Source organism: Bactrocera latifrons, unplaced genomic scaffold, assembly GCF_001853355.1.
Source record: "Bactrocera latifrons isolate USDA-ARS-PBARC rearing strain unplaced genomic scaffold, ASM185335v1 scaffold_154, whole genome shotgun sequence".
Classification (NCBI taxonomy): Eukaryota; Metazoa; Arthropoda; class Insecta; order Diptera; family Tephritidae; genus Bactrocera; species Bactrocera latifrons.
Window position 1 is genome coordinate 751131 of NW_017535008.1, and position 17076 is coordinate 768206.

The following is a 17076-nucleotide window of genomic DNA, read 5'->3' on the forward strand; positions in this document are numbered from 1 at the left end:
TACCACCATGAGATCATCCGCATAAGCTACTAGTTTCACGTCTGTTGGTTGCTGTCTTCTTAGCACCCCGTCGTACATAAGGTTCCATAATAGTGGGCCTAACACTGATCCTTGGGGTACACCGCTCGAGATATAGTAGCTCTTTGTGCCTTCGTCCGTATCATAAATCAGCCTTCTGTCTTTAAAATAACTAGTATTGTTTTTTACTTTTGCTTTGCTTAAATGCTGTTTTCCACTTCTCTAAAAAAATTCTAACATAGCACTACACCAACGCCAACATTGCCACCACAATTACCACCAACAACAACACAATCATCGGCTAATATAGTAAAACCAGAAGCCGCTAACACTATCATTGCTGATAAAGATGTTGCTCCACCAGGCAAACAGTGTTGTGTACTCGCTTAAAACCCAATGCAATGTTAAAATTTATATATTTTTAAACATATGTTTCAAAGGCTCAAATATCTAACTATGTGATTGTTAATTTATACAAATCTTGCTAAAAAAATAACGCTTAATTCGTGTTGTGCAGAATATTACTTTATGAAAATAGACCTAACCTATAAAATTGTTTCCCCTCCAACTCAAAATAGACATATATGCTGTGCAGTTGGCGCGTTCACTACTGGACTACTCTTCGTTATAATCATCAGGAAACTTTTAGCTATCAAATGAAATTATTGAGATATCGTTATAATGGTACGATATGGTTGCGACCCACGCCAGAAATATAATCAAAATCTAAACGGAACTGCTATACAAGATGCCTCAGTGTACTCATCATTCCCAAAATTTAGGATAATACAAGTGAACTGTAAATCAAACTGCATATTTAAGTTATAACGTTTTATAAAAAGTACAGTTAAATTAAATGTACATATGTATGTGTTATAAGAAGTGTGCGAAATATGAGCATAAACAACGTAAAGTAAAGTACGAATTTCCCTTTGACAAGTAGTTTCCGCCAAAAAATCGAACAGGAAGGTCAAGTGTCAAATAAAAATCAAATATTTTGGCGTCAGTCAGTGGTGAAAATAAAGGTTAGGGATAAGTCCATATTTCTAAAGTGTGAAAAAACGTAACTTTTGAAATAGTTTAACAAAATAAATTTATAGAATTATATAAACTACAAAATAATTGTATGTTGCTCAAAGTACGTCAAGTATATTATCTGAGAATTTGAGTCCAACTGTACATAAATACACAACAGCAGTAGCGTAAGGTATGTCGCTTAATCTTGAAAAAAAAAACGTTTATTTTAGCTTATTTGATTAATGTTTATTAAAAAGTTGCATTGTATATGATTAAGTTTGCAAAACCAAGCCAACACCATCAATATTTAAATTTTCAAACTTAATAGTAAGTTTTACAGTTAAGAAATAGCACTGGGCGTAATTAGACTGCGTCCATGAAGGTTTCATTCAACACTTTGAGATCACGTGCATTTACAGCGCCATGCAAATCACTACGGCCCATTAAGGAGATAATCATTTTTAATGTACTCCAAATGGAGTCGGACATTTGCGTTTGACCACCGCCAATAGCGCCTGCGCCGTCAGGTAAATCGCGCGCAGCCGTCGTATTTGCTTGCATATTTAAAGCCGTTAGCAGATGTTCAACGGCTTGTTTGTATGCTTTCAAGTTCATGCAACACACGCCAACATTATAACGTACACGTATGAAGCCCGGTTCTAACTGCAATGCATGCTGATAGGCTTCCACTGCTTCTACAGAACGTGAGCCGTTGGCTAAACTAGCACCCAGACGATTCCATACTTTTGCATTCTGGGGATTAACATGTAGTGCGGCACGAAAGCAGTCGACTGCTTTGTCGTACTCGGAGGATAGGTTGTAGAGCACACCTAAAGCTTCCTGCACGTCAGCGTCGACTTCTTGTGGATTCAAACGTACAGCATCGAGAAAGAGATTTTGCACTGCTTGCAGTTTGCTACCATTGATTAACGAGGAAGCCATGGCATCACTATCAGTTTGCAAATCTGGATGCTGTTGCAGTAGATGTTTGTATTTCGGATTTACTTCCATCCAGTTGATTAGCATGCGAAGAGCATGACTCTGTAGACTTTCGTTGGTGTAGCAAACTGCAAGTGCCATTAGCACACGATTGTTATCTGGACGTAGCGCCAAAGAACGCTTTAAGGCAGCTATACTTTGTGGGTCATTTTCATTCTCTGCCTGTGCCATGCCTAACAACTCCCAGGCATCGGCGTTTTCTGGCTCCTTTTTAGCAGCCACTTCAAAACAAAGAACTGCACTAGGTATGTCGCCATTTCGCATGTATTCTTTTCCTTTTTCCAATGCATTTTCCACATCCGCCAATGGATTTTCTTCAGCAAAGCCATACTCTTTATATGGATCGTAATTTTCGCCATATTCAGATAACCAAGGATGCTCAGACTCTTCAGATAACTTTTGCCATTCATCCTGAAGACGTTGCCAGAAACTCTCATTATAGCTGCCAGTTGCTTGTTGACGTTGTTTTGCACTGGCTACATAATCGTTGATCCAATCTGCAACATACTCCTTAGTAGACGTCTGGGGTAATAATTTTTCTGTATCTTCTTTAGTAAGTGACTTTGCTTCTTCAAAAAACCTCTCCGTACTTGGTACGTAGGGTGGGCATATGGCTAGGTATGGTGTTGGGATTGTTTGTAGTGGCATAAATGGCGATGCTGGTGTATGTCCAAGAAAGGAACTTGATACGCCGGGTCCTTCATCATCGAAAAACTCACGCACATGCACCAACTGTTGCTTCTGCGGCTGCATATGGACCATTTGTGTAGTTGCTGTCATTGACGGTTGCATGCCAAATTCATTTGCCCACTCTTTGCTAACACCGCTTATATTATCCATACCACGAGTTGCTTGTTGGACTGCCATGGCGTTTGTTTGTTCTATTTCACGCATCTCTTGTAGTAGGGCATCCATTTGGAAAGATTGTGGCGGAGCCGTCACCTGTCCTAGGAACTCGTTAACTAGATGCTCATCCGATCTTAAGTTACGTTCAAACTGAGCATTCGTAAAGCCTTCATCTTTGCGTGCGGCGTCTCGTGTGAATTGTCCCCCAAGTTGCATGAGTGGATTAACGCCACCACAATCCCCATCAACAAGTTGACGTAAAGACATGTCGACGTATTAATAATGGAATGCTCAGAAATAAATCTCAAACACTGCGGCAGATCTTCCAAACCAATATCGATTGATTCTATAAAACCTTACAGGACACTGTGGGTTAGTGATAAGCAAAGTCTAATGTTCACCACAGCTGTATAAATAATTGTGAGAGTTGTGTCAACAACGAACAGCTGTATTTGATATAACAAATCAGGGTTGCCATGTGCGAGTGGTTATCGATAACATATTATTCTCATGATTGAATAAATGATATTAATGGAAAAATAATTCAATAAAAGCAGATAATTTAAGAAAAAAAAAATTAATAAAAAAAAAAATAAAAAATAAAATTAATTTATAAAAAAATAAATACTAAAAAAAAATGAAAAAAGAGAATTAAGAAAAAATTAACTAATAAAAGAATTAATTAATAAAATAATTAAATAATATAAAAATTAACAAATGCAAAAAAAATTAAGATAAAAAAATTAATTTAGAACATAAACGTTCATGCATTAACATGTTATCATTTATTTTAACAGCTAATAGCATTTTTGGACCTAATAATACGTATTTTTGAATAAATTATATCCCAGTCAACATATGCACCGATTAAATGCCTTTTGTTAGCGGGCGAGTCTTCATATGCTGTACGTCCATGCAGCATACGCAAGTTGTTAAATACAAAAACGTCACCAGGCGCAGTTTTGAAATCGACAGCTTCAGCATATGCCAATTCTACGAATTTATCATAAGCTTCGTACCAAGGTGCTACCTGCTCCAGAGGCACGGTGAAATGACTATCTCGTTTAGTGCTGTTTTCATTGATGCGATGATAACGCCCGTCCACGTCCAGACTAGCAGAAGCAGGCAGTTACTCAAGGTAGTTTGAAACGTAAAATAAGAATATATTTACCAAATCGTGGGTGCACGCCATATATTATGGAACGACATATCGCCATCTTTCCCAATGTCATACCAGTCAACTGGTGTCTTTACTAATATTTCAAATAATTTCGGGAATTCTTTTCGCAGTTTTTCAGCGATATAAAACCCGTCTGCCATCAGATTACTACCACCCTGCGATTGCGACTGCACCAAGCAGTGTAATATATTTATGCCAGCTTTATATTCGTAATATGGCATATCCGTATGTAGGGGCAGTGGCGTCATCATATAGGCGTAGTTACGTGCATCGTCTTTGGACTTTACCTCGAATTCTTCACTGTCGATATCAATATAGAAACCATTATAATTATTTTCTGATATTATATTTACTTACCCATAAGTAGTGCGTTTTATGTAGCCAATACGATCAGCCAATTGCCTAACAACAGTAACATTTGGTGGTGAATTCCTGACTATAGAAAACCCTTGTATTGCCAAGGACTCCAGCCATTCCAAAAGTACTGTAAATTTATACATGTACATACAACATAGTATGCGTTTTTTACTGCAATCTTACTAACCTTTGTCTTGTGTCATTACATCTGTAAACTCGAAAGTGCGTAAAACGTTTTTGAATTCTGATTTTGCCCACAACTGATACGTTGGCTTATATACTTCTTCAATGTAGCGCTTGCGATTCGTTGGCGCAAAATCTCTATCTTGTAGCCAAGCTAATGTAAAAGTGGACTTGTGATCATCCTGCCAATCTATTGTTAACGCATTATCTTCATGGCTGCCATTTATACTTCGAATCCGTGACTCGACATTAACACGCTTCCAATTGGCTTGTCGGCTCTTTGTGTTATCATGAAAACATACACTGCATTGACAGTTATCACGTAGCCAAACGCTGGGAAATTGTAACGGTTCGCCGCCATTCGCTTGCCGCACGACAACTACATTTCCCTCCGCTAAAGATGCGCTAAGTAGGCGCTTATATGTCGAAGAGCAGCGCGAGATCGGCAAAGTGCGCAATAAATGAATTTTAAATTGCCTAGCGAACATCTTAATTAATTGCCTGATAATTCGCGAATGATTAAGAGGACAATTTGTTGGGCGCGTTTGTGCCCTTATCGATAAGAAGTGCCATTTTGATAAGTCAGCATTTGTTGATTAGACGTATGAAAACAGATCAAGTACAAGGGCTGACGTGGAGTTCTAGCAAGCAAAAATGTCGTCTGAATATATCATGCATATGCAATAATCTGGAATTTTTAAAATTGTTCTTCCTTCTTACAATCATGTATTACTTTTATTATATTTTATAAATGATTATAGCACACAAGCTGTAGATATTTTGTTATCTAAAACGCATACTGCAAACAACTTTTATGGCTATTAAGTTGTATATTTTACACTTAATTTAACTCACCTAAATGCAAAATTACAAAGTGGAATGTTTATTTCTATTTTGTAGCTGTTTCTTTTGTTTCCTTATCGCTAACTGGTGAATGTTTTTGTTTACTTCCGGGTTCTTTGTTACCTAGAGTAATAGACTCCACCACAGATTCCTCATTGTCCAGCCAAAAATTGTAATTTGGATTGACTATAAACTGACGTCTAAAACCGCATTGATGGCATGTCAAGATCATGCTTGTGTTTTCATCCACATTATCACTATTTTTCAAAGACTTTCGTCTCTTCCGTCGCGTCTCAGCGTGCAAGTCAGCGGTTATGCCTGGTTTTAGTGCCAGAGAACAACGTTTACACAACTGCCGCTTTATGTTTGGATCACTGCAAATGTAATGAATTGTAACTATGATTCTTGTGTTGTGATATTTACTTACATTTTAAGCACAGCTTTTTTTGCAATACTTCGGCATAGTTCGCCGTAGTAGGCAGATAACGCGTTGTTCTTGCCAGCCATAAGCATGGACGCTTGAAAGAGAAAATTCATACGACTGAAACATTCCTTCCCTTGAAATGCAGGCTGTTGTTTTTTGCTCAACATAATTTATCTATATATATGTATATATAAAAAAAATTGTGGTTAAGACTGGTTATCAATTAAATAGTAAATTCTGTTGTTTCGGTGAATTTTTTTATTTAGTTCTTCTTATTCAAATAATTACAACAATGTTATTCGTTTATTGTGAATGAAAGAATATTTTTCAACTGTCATATATTTCTTTACGAGATCTCTTATTGAAAGTAAACAAAACATCTATTGCTACATTCCAAGGTATTCGCATTCACCTGTATTACCAAATATAAAACAAATTAATCCATTTAATTCGGGCTTAAAAACGTTATTTGTAATAGGATCGATGACGATGGAGCGTTCCATTACCCGACGATGAAGAAGTAATTATGTTTCCATAGTGTGAATTCTACGCTGTTTTGACGTTGTGCTAACACTGCCATCTAAATTGGTATGCAACATTCGAAAATGTTTCATCAATGTGCGTATCGAATAAAATTGTTCCATGCAAATGCTGCACTTGTATGGTCTAAACGGAGCATGTCGTAATTGTTCAACCCATAAATGTATATAGCTTTTGCAGCCATCTAACACCCGATCACAAATAACACAATATGGTTGTAGGCGCCTCTTCTTGCAGGCCCTGGTTACGTTAGGTGCCGCACCAAAATTGGTTATAATCAATGCCATATAAGGTGCTTTGAAGAAATCATGATTCTCATTAATGTGTGAACACCAATTATCGGGATGTTCAAACTTAACGCCACAAATTGGACAACTAAATTCTATGTGTTGTAGGTATTTTGCCGTTTTATCGGGAAGGAACTTAATATTCATGTCAAATTTTGCGTTTCTGGGACGCAAATTGCCGGGCAATATGGCTTCGTCGTAAGTGGTTGCATTTTTACAGTGCATTAATAACATATGCATCTTAATCTCATTGTTGTAGTTGAAGTGCAAATTGCATATTGCACAACGAAAGGATCTATTTCGTAGGTGCGTTAGATAATGCTTGCGCTGACACTGTTCCAAGTTGTCGGCCGTTAACATGATGCCACATGTTTCGCAAGTGGTGATAAGATGCGTGCTCTTTTCGACCAACTCGTCCATTTCTATAGCTTTAAATTTGAGTTTTTCTTCGGCAAAGAGCGCATGCTTGTCGTTAATATGTTGTAACCAAGTTTCGTGTTTTCTAAAATTTATCTGGCATTGCGGACACATATAAACCAGAAATTTTTCATAATCAATGCCTTCACTTAATGAAAATCGTTTGTTTCTTACTAGTTTGCCATTAATTTTTGCTTTCAGCATATGTACTTCCATATGTCTTTTGATATGTTTAATCATTTCCATGTTGGTATATTCCAAATGCTCACATAAGCTGCATTTGTAGAAAGCATTAAAAGACATATGAGTAAGGCTGTGATGTAGAATTTTACGGTACTCAAGATAATTAAACTCGGTTGGACACTTTCGGCAGCGATAAGTTTTCTCGTCTAAAATAAAATATAAAAAATGTATAAAAAAAAATCTTAATATAAAAAATTATACCACCTTCATTTACAGTGCCGGGTAACATTTTTAAATTGTTAAAATAGTGCACATTATGTAAGTGTTGCTGCCAATGGGCAGATGAATGGAATGTTTCGCCACAGCGAGGACATATTAGATGCATGAAGATAGCAGGATTTACATTTTCAATGGCTTTCGCCATGGCGATTTCCAATATGGTCAAGTCATCTTCAACTCCATCGATTTCGTCAAGTGAATCATCTTCATCTAAGCGATTGATATCTTCTATGGTTACTTCAAAAGAATCTGTGGGCATGTGTGCCGTGGAAAATGGATCCTCGTTGTCGACCGGGTCTATCTTTTTACTTTGCGCAATAGAAAAAGGATCCTCATTTTCAATTGGATCCATTTTTCCAAATAATTCAGCTACTACACAACTTTTAGTGCCAAACGAAATATTTGTATGTGCTACTATTTATGAAGCAATAAACACTTTTTCATTATTATCATATGCTTCGCATTTGTTTACAAAAAGGGTGGAATAATTTTTGTTTACAACGGCGAACGTCAAATGAAAAGTTTGTTGCAGCAATTGTGTTCACAATTGCAACTCTTACCAAAAACGCGTGAATGAACATTCATTCGTGCGTAGCTTTCGCTTGCGAACAAATAGAAAATTTGACAATTGTTCGTTGAAAATTGTGACATTTCCTATACGACTCTGTAATAGTTAATCTTTATACATCTGACAGTGGATAATTCTTATGCGGATGTGGAAAACTTGTGAAAAAATTAAAAATATTGCAAATTTAACAATAAAATAGTGTAAAACATCGTCAAAATATCTAAATAACGTTTGTGTTGCGATTGCAGCAAGTTTTTATGTGGATAAAATGTCATACTTCAATATAACACGCCCGCCCGTGCGAGAGTATGCTGGTGGTAGCGTTGGTGGCATACTACGCAAAGGTGGCAATAGCAATAGCTCCTCAAACAATGGCACCTACAATAGTTATGCATCAACATCAAACAGCGGTGGCCTCAACGCTGGCGAGGCACGTCAAGTGGACTTGTTGGTTTTTGGATATGCCTGTAAATTGTTTCGTGACGATGATAAAGCGCGCGAAATCGATCAGGGCAAGCATATGATACCATGGATGGGTGACACAACGCTTAAGATCGACAGGTTAATAATTGTTGCTACTTAAAATAGGTTATTGTAACTTTTTTGTAACTATTTAATACATATATTTATATATTTATTTTTACTATAAACTGTAATATCTACGATTATGATTTTTCGTGCATTAGTACCGTATGTATTACATAGTAATATAACCTACAAGAGAACTACATCACATATACGCGCGTCCTAAAGCACAACAGCCAGAAGACGGCGCGAACTGTATAATGTTATTGCTTTGAATTAAAAAATCTTAACAAACCCTTTTTTATTTTAGCATGTCGTCAAGCGTTTTGTGAGTTTATTATACAAGTTAAACTATGTACATTTGTATTTTTTTATGTTTGTATATTTGGTGATTTTAGTAGCTAACGATTTTTTATCAGTGCGCTCGTACATTGTTTACGCCTGAAAAGTGTTTCGAAAGTGTAGCTTCAAAAATCCCGTAAAAATTAAAAATTTGTTATAGAAATCGTAATTGTACGCGTTTTTCGTAATTTTTTTTATTAGTTATGAAATATTAATTGAAGTGGCAGAAATATTGTTTGAGATAAAACAATTTTTTTTATTATATATTCTGTATATTTGAAATTACTAGCGATTTTTGCAAAATTCGCTAACAATTCTACGCGCAAATGTCTATAATAGTTCTCATATTTAACAAATTTCTAAAATTACAATGTTGAGCGCAGTCCTTAATTATGTGAATTTAAATTGTATTTATTATTGATACTATACGTATGGAGAAATGTTAACGAATACCGCAGACTTTGCATATATTATATTTTTTCTAAATTACAACCATACATGTGAATCTAAATGGTTGCCACTCGGCAGACACAGAAAGCGCCTGAATTAATTTAACAGTAACAAATATTGTAATTGATTTGTGTTGCTAATTAAACACGCCAACTTGGCTTGTACCATGTGTACCCACTTGGGAGGCGTTATGTCATCACAATTTCGCATCATCATGTAGCATTGTAAACGAATTTATTTTCTAATAATCACTTAATCGCAAATATCATTTTTTAGCAACAGGAACGGTATGTATACAACATTTGTACCAATTTGAAAATTTATTATATTTGTAAAAAATCTGCATTAACATAGCAAAAGAAAATATTTTAGTTATACTGCTTACTGCATTGTAAACATACAACTATAACATTTTCTTTAAATATTTTTTTGCATATTTTAAAGATAATTTATATTTTTATTTCCTAACCTGCAAACCATCTTTTAGTTTAAAACTTTTATTTTGGCTTTTGTTTTTAATTTACATTTATCTTTCTTTTTCATCCGTCGAACGCTACTTCCTTGCGCGCACAAAAACATACAACCACATATACCAACTCTCCACATAAAAATCATATGTATATGCATATATGTGCCACGTCCAATTCGCAAAATCACTGCCGACGCACAGATATGACGTACGTGGTGCTTTGTCCGAATTGGCGCAACATGAACCGCCGCCGGGCGGCTACGGCAATCGACTCGATTACCTAAGCGCCGATGAGCAACGTGCCGAGCAATTGTGCGAGGAAGAGCGTTATTTATACTTATACAACAACGAAGAGGATCATATACTGCAACAAGGTAAGCAACAGTGCTGTTACTAGGCATGGCGGACCGGTCGTAAGGCTCGTCAAGCTGCTAAACTACTAAGCAAAGAGTTATGTTTTTACCACAACAACAGATTTATTTTTAAAAATTTTTATTGTAAATATGTGTAAAGATTTAAAACGGTCATTACGTACTATATACATATATTATATGACAAGAACAATGCAATAATTCAAGCTGAACGACCAATAAGCAATTGTACATTGATATGAATAATTAGTTGTTAGCTAATTAAGCTTAAGAAATAGTGTAAATGCGAAAAGCGAAATGAAAAAACGAAAAGTGCAAATATTTAACACGTAAGTAGTTTGTAAAAAAGAAACGTGTACGCCGTTTGCGGAAAATATGGAAGTCACATGCCTTGTCAGTCTGCAACCAGCATCCAGCGTCGGTGTCCAAAGCGGGGTGTGTGCAAAAGAGCGCAAGCGCATGTTGCAGGTAAATATATGAATTTTTTCACCACACACTAATGTTCCATTGCAGATGTGAGCCGCAGCAGCAGCGTCGCATGCCGTTAGGCGCATTGCCGTCAACAATACATATGTACATCACTCATTCTAAACTTCTCTAAAATGTAATGGCTGTTACAATTTGTTTAAAATTGTTTTATTTTTTACTTTATAACAAAACAAAGTACGGAAAATATGCTTGTGTAACGTGTTTTCTTTTATTTTGAGAATGCAATTGCAAAACGAAAAGCATCTTTTCTACAAACAAAAAAAAAAAACAAAAAAAGAAATCACGCAAAACCTCTAATAAACAAAAAAAAAAAAGAAAAGAAAATAAAGAAAAATTCAAGCAAATCATTTATGCCACAGTGCATAATTTTGTGCACTCAAATTGCGATTTTGCAAATTTGTGTAGGCGTAGCTGCCTTCTAGTCACTGCCAATGAAGACTCATTTTGGTTTCTCTTTCTCTGCCATTTTTGTTTTTATTTGGTTGACCATCGACGAAAACGTTACTTGCGCACAACCACAACACCACCCACGCACCCCTCCCAAACAAAAAAAAAAAAAAAATGTTCGCCTGAAAACTTGTAGAGGAGGATTTGAAACGCCTCAAACAGGATGTCGAGGGCGGTAGCTATGCGCAAGTGGACTTTCAGTATGGTAACGATGGCGGCGCAGGTGTTGTGCCACACGGACCCAATCGCGAGGAGCACAGCAATTCGCCGTGCGGCGACGAGGCTGAGCAGGCTTTCAGTCTGCCCAAGAACTTCGAAGTGCCGGCTAGCATACAATTGGTGAGTCCCATACTGTTGTGTGCGCATTTTCCAAACGAATTAATTAACATTCACGCTTCCATAGCCCGACACAATGAAGCAGCATGCAATCATTGAGAAGACTGCGCGGTTTATAGCCTCGCAAGGTATGCAAATGGAGATACTCTTGAAGGCCAAACAGTCGAACAACGTACAATTCGACTTTCTTGCCATAAATGGCGTGCTCAATCCATACTACAAATATCTTTTGAATGCTATAAAGAATGGCACTTATCCCACAGAGACTGCAGCAGCAAAGGAGCCGCTGGAACCGTTGACAACCAGCAGCAGTAACGCCAGTGCAAGCGTTATCGCTAGCATGCCTGCCAAGCCAGTCATTGCAGTGCCCACCATTAAGTATAAGCCGTCGGCTAACTGTGCATATACGCAGTTGATAAGCAAAATTAAAGGCGTGCCGCTGCCCGCTGTACTCGATGGTGAGTTGGCGAATATGCCCACCTCGAATTCACCCACGCCCACCACACCGACTGCCGGAAATTTCACGCCCGTGTTGTTGCAATATAATGGCAGCACGTACGTGTCGGCAGAGCCCGATGATGTCACCAATTCGAACTCGAATTCGCAATCGAATGGCGGCAATGTGAAAACAGAAGTGGAGATATTGAAGAATACCAGCGCTTTAGCGTTGGCGCAAGACTACGCCTCTGATACGGAGTCGGAAGCGGAGGAGGAGCAGCCAAAAGCGACGCCCGAGCCAAAACCCGAACCAGTGCTCACTATACCAGTACCAACGGAAACACTGAAAAATATCATAGATAAAACCGCCACCTATGTGGTGAAAAATGGCCGCCAATTTGAGGAGACGCTGCGCGCTAAAAGCGTGGACCGTTTCACATTCCTGCTCTACGATAACGAGTTTTATCCTTATTACTTGTACAAAGTGACCGGCGATCAAGATGCAGCATCGAAGGAGCAGAAGCAGCGCAAGGCTGCAGCGGTGGCGGCAGCGCTGATGAGCAAAAAGGGACTGCAGACGGCCGAAAAATCAATATGTAAGCTTTAACGTGCACTTTTTTCACCAAATATTTAACCAAAAATAACTTAATTCAATTAGCGCCCGTTTGCTTTTCGATCAAACCAAAGGAAGAGTCCGCAGCTGCCATACTACAGCCAGCCTTACCGCGCGAGCCCAGCGATGATGATGAGGAGAGCGCTGCCAAGCCGGCTAATTCAGCGCAAGCCCGTACGGTGCCTGAGCATGTGCAAAAAGCCATACAGTTGGTCGAAAGCCAGCTGATGGCCAGAAATGCGCAGATCGCCGCAAGCGTCGGAAACCGGAGCACACAAAACACTGTGCTAACGGGTCCAGCGCTGCTAAGCATGCGCGCGCCGTCCGGTCAGCATCAGCATCAGTCCAGCGGCAGCCGCTATGACGCCGATTACAGCAGTGGCATTGCCAGCAGTAATTCGACGAAAGTGCAATTGAAAAACTCCAAAGCGGAAATGGAGCGCAATGCCTTATTTGAGCAACAGCAACAACATCGTCAAAAAGAGTTGAAAAAAGGTGGGCAATAATATAGTGAAAATTGCAAAACTTATTAATTATTTTCTATCCCTTTTTTATCTGCTCACAGCCGAGGAGAAGGTGAAGGATAAATTGGCGAAAATTGCGCGTGAGAAACTGGGTGGTCCCTTATCCAAGGAGAAGCAATTGCAGTTGGAGCGAAAACGCAAGGCGATGGCTTTTCTAAATCAAATTAAAGGTAAGACATGGCTACTAAGCAAGCACTGAACACCATTTACAGTTGAGTTATTAACATCTTCCCTGAATCTCTCGCTGGGAGTCAAACCGCTAACCGTTGCAGAAGAAGAGCTCGAGTTGACGCGAGAAACGAGAGTGGCTCTTGCGTAGCTTCGTTCAGGATATTGTACAGGTTTAACTCCTACTTATCCAGAATAGACCCCAACATATGTCCTGCGTGTAATGAGTGTTCGCATGACGCTGGCCACCTCTTTGCATGCCCCTCCAACCCTATCCATCTTCACTCTTTTCCCTTGGTCCGACCCCCTAGACAGAGCACATTTCTTGAGTCTTACGTTAGATGATGTCGACGATGACTTAGATAATCCTTACAACAACAGCAACAACAAGATCGTTGCAGTGATTCTTGTGGTATTTCGTTCTGGATATTGTAACAGGCAAAACTCTTACTTATCCAAAATCGACTTCAACATACTATATATATGTCCCTGCATAACTAACCATTACCTTGGTTTGGTCCGATCAGGTCGAAAAAGCCGAAATAGCAAATTTCCTGCGCCCTTCCATCCAACAGGGTCTGCCAGTTTGATCCAGTTATTTGTAACTGTAGTCGTATCCTATAATCTCTCGGTCTCTCACTGCAACTTCTTCATACTTTTAACATCTGCAAAATAGCGGTTTTGTGCAGCGACACTACTTCTGGGGAAAAATACAACAAAAAAAAAACAAAAGGAAAAAGCAATGGAGGTCTGAAGAAGCCAATAAATCTCGAAAGTTCTAAAAAATGTTAGGTTGTCGAAAAAGTCTTGCGGTATTTTTATTGAATTTTCAATTGTTCATAAAATTTTTTTTGATGACTCATGCCCAGCTCTTGACCGATGCACCGGCTGCTACTATGCCGGTCTCTTTCGACCAATTCAGCGATTTTATCGCAATTTTCGACGACAGCCTTGCGGAGCGTGGCGCATCTTCGATCAAATCTACACCAGAACGAAAACGATGAAACCATCGTTGTGCGGGGGAAATGGTAACTGTATCAGGTCCATAAACTGCACAAATTTTATTAGCGGCTTGAGATGCATTTTTGCCTTTATCGTAGTAGTACTGTAAAATATGCCGTATTTTCTCTTTATTTTGCTCGAATGTTTGCGACGCTATAACTCGCGAACGACTTAAAAGAAACGACAAGCACTCAAACACGTGTTAGCGCGTCAAATGAGCTTTCCAAAAAGGTAGCTCAAAACTAGAACTACGCGCTCTCAGCGCCAATTAGCAAAAATACCGCAAGACTTTTTTGACAACCTAATAAAAACATCAAAATCTCTTGTAACTTTCCCATCAATCGCCAAACACATAAACCGTTTTTGGTGAATAATTTATGAGCATTATATTAGTATAATTGGCATATTTCGAAAATATATTTTGCTGTTATCAGAAGCGAGCCATTTCCTCCTGCCTGCCTGTGGCACATTACACAGCCCCAGCCACCGGCGGCTAAAGATAGTATTTTTACGTTAAACGGTGTTCACTCGTCAGATGTGTGTTCACGTATGGCATCGGCTCGTTAAAGCCTCCTTGGGGGCAAAAAATCGTAAAACTAGAATATTTGTATGTCTATTTTGAAACCACTGGCCTAAAATATATTTATTAGGAGTCTTCGTTTGTAAGAATCATAGAGATATTTAGACAAAAGAAACGTAGTAAAAATAATCTTCAAAAAAACGTTGTTTGGCTAAACTGCTCGAATCAGGCCAATTACGCCGCTTTTTTTTAATTCTTGGCTTCACTTCTACCTTTAGTGATTATAAATATGTAGTTAAGAATTAAGTCATTGAAGCATCGTTATTAGTTAGATTTTGAAATTCCCTTCACGCTCATCCTATTTCAATAATTCTCAATCGCCCAACATAGGCGCGCCCTCTACTGCCGATTCTGCCAAGAGTTCACCAAGCGAAGTGGACAATGCCAACGCGAATGCCGAAGAAAATGCCACTGACTCTGAGGAATCTGTACATTCCATACCGATAACTTCGTACGGACCCGAGGACGATGGAAAATCGGATGAGGAGGCTAAATTGCGTTTGATTGAGATACCCACAACACATATCGCCGGCGCTACGACCACACCTACGCCCAGCAATCCAGCCAAAACTGCTAAAGAACCCAGCAAACGTAAACCTGCTGCCACAGTGACCGTCTCCGATGATGACGATGTACAGCTGGTGGGTGAAATCAAGCCCATCTCACGACCCACGTTACCGAAGCAACGCCCCGAACGTAAACGGCAACTACGCTCACGCGCACGTGATAGCTCACCGGACGAGCTGCCAGCAAGCAGCACAAAGCGTACCAGGAAGCAGCGGCGCCGCAGTCGCACGTATAGTCCATCGACGGAGGGCGATGAAGATGACAGCGACAGCTCAACGGAGTCCAGTACGTCATCTACGTCAACTGCATCCGCTTCAGTGACCACTTATTTGAGTGATGACAGCGCGGACGCTGATGCTACCACTGAGCGCTCACGGTCGCATCGCAGACACCAGTCCAGCTCGAAGACGGCGAAAAAATCCAAAAGTCGAAAATCATCCAAATCACGAAAATCTGCCAGTCGCAAAAAGAAATCGAAGAAACGCGCGCACAGCCGTGACAGCAGAAACTTGGCTGAAGAGTACAAAGACTATATGGAGCGCGACCGCCGATATGAACGCCAGCATAAGAGCAAACGCGTGCACGAGCGCGACAATGCTTATGAGCGTGAACGCCATCCTAGCAAAAGACAAAGCCGTAGTCAACGCAGCGCTTCGGTGGAGGTGCGTAAGGAACACGATCGTGAGAGGGAGCGTGAGCGTGAGCGCGAACGTGAACACCGCGAGCGCCGCGCACAACGCGATGGCAAGCAGCGCGAACGTGAACGTGACCGCTCCAAAACACCCACACAACGCCGTTACGACACACCCACGCGCAAAGACAGGAAGAAGACGAAGCACGAACGCTAACGCACCGCCAATGGCCGTACACCGACGCCACGTAAAAGTAGACTAGCGAGCGACATCAGCAGTGATAACAGCCGCGTTATGGGGGATTTTGTCGCGCCATTGAGCGATAAGGCAGCGAACACGGGGTGCGCGCTGCGTTGCCTTACGCGACGCGGCGCGGCATGCGACTCAAGCCTATCACAAATGCATTTTATTTTGAATTTCTCTTTCGTATTAGCTATGTAAGTCAAATGTGACACGTGTTGCATATCGTTGTTAGTGTAATTGTTTGTTAACGCTACAATTTGTAAATGGAAATAAAGCGTATTATATAAATTCACTTGTGTGTTCTTATCGCTGCTTCTCAAGAATTTATCAAGGCTAAGAGGAAGACATTTTTATCGGCGTTTCGTTGCAGAAATATTTAAATAAAATTTTTTATTTGTTTTTGCGATAATATTTTATTCACGATACTGGAAACGTGATGCTGGCTTAAGAATTTGTGGTGAAATTGAAGAATATTATGCATAACTGCATTTACAAAATTTATTATTCTAAGGAATAAATGTTTAAACATTTGCGAATATTTAGTAACAAAATTATACATAATTTTTTAAAAATTAACAGTTTCCAAAATTGGAAATAAAATATCTAAAACAATTAGAAAGGTAAAAAAATATAAAAAATGTTGCCAATACAGTAATGACATTAATACTTGTACATTTATAATTTTTTAAAAAATTGTTTAGTAATTATTAATTTACTTTTTTGTAACTTTTTTAAATTG

General features: G+C 39.1%; 6 protein-coding genes across 7 annotated transcripts in view; 2 read left to right on the top strand and 4 right to left on the bottom strand.

The window, feature by feature from the left end:
• Positions 1–936, top strand: part of LOC108966055 (cytochrome b5) — a 3724-nt gene extending 2788 nt beyond the window's left edge. The window contains exon 4 of one of the 2 annotated variants that reach the window (XM_018928780.1): positions 261–567. In XM_018928780.1, the coding sequence (XP_018784325.1) occupies positions 261–408 (148 nt within the window). In that variant the 3' untranslated portion in view covers positions 409–567. Of the gene's footprint in view, positions 1–260; positions 568–596 lie in introns of those variants that run through there. The other variant, XM_018928778.1, reaches the window with a different exon arrangement.
• A 342-nt stretch (positions 937–1278) lies between these two features.
• On the bottom strand, positions 1279–3425 carry LOC108966048 (peroxisomal targeting signal 1 receptor). Its single transcript, XM_018928771.1, has one exon. The coding sequence runs from the start codon at positions 3145–3147 to the stop codon at positions 1399–1401; it is 1749 nt and encodes a 582-aa protein (XP_018784316.1). The 5' UTR covers positions 3148–3425; the 3' UTR covers positions 1279–1398.
• A 202-nt stretch (positions 3426–3627) lies between these two features.
• On the bottom strand, positions 3628–5277 carry LOC108966050 (gamma-butyrobetaine dioxygenase). Its single transcript, XM_018928773.1, has 4 exons — positions 4605–5277; positions 4418–4544; positions 4052–4360; positions 3628–3992 (listed from the first exon to the last, which is right to left on the bottom strand). The coding sequence occupies exons 1-4, from the start codon at positions 5086–5088 to the stop codon at positions 3671–3673; spliced, it is 1242 nt and encodes a 413-aa protein (XP_018784318.1). The 5' UTR covers positions 5089–5277; the 3' UTR covers positions 3628–3670.
• Positions 5278–5397: 120 nt separating this feature from the next.
• Positions 5398–6132, bottom strand: LOC108966054 (ribonuclease P protein subunit rpr2). Its single transcript, XM_018928776.1, has 2 exons — positions 5871–6132; positions 5398–5817 (listed from the first exon to the last, which is right to left on the bottom strand). The coding sequence occupies exons 1-2, from the start codon at positions 6032–6034 to the stop codon at positions 5490–5492; spliced, it is 492 nt and encodes a 163-aa protein (XP_018784321.1). The 5' UTR covers positions 6035–6132; the 3' UTR covers positions 5398–5489.
• Positions 6133–6151: 19 nt separating this feature from the next.
• LOC108966049 (zinc finger protein 11-like) lies at positions 6152–8070 on the bottom strand (the record flags this gene model as incomplete). Its single annotated transcript, XM_018928772.1, is given in 2 exon segments — positions 6152–7500; positions 7559–8070. Coding segments are annotated over 2 exon segments (1476 nt in total). The 3' UTR covers positions 6152–6391.
• LOC108966047 (protein suppressor of white apricot) lies at positions 8063–16629 on the top strand. Its single transcript, XM_018928770.1, has 7 exons — positions 8063–8702; positions 10129–10301; positions 11371–11573; positions 11638–12604; positions 12667–13116; positions 13187–13315; positions 15226–16629. The coding sequence occupies exons 1-7, from the start codon at positions 8410–8412 to the stop codon at positions 16308–16310; spliced, it is 3300 nt and encodes a 1099-aa protein (XP_018784315.1). The 5' UTR covers positions 8063–8409; the 3' UTR covers positions 16311–16629.
• The last annotated feature ends 447 nt before the right edge of the window (positions 16630–17076 follow it).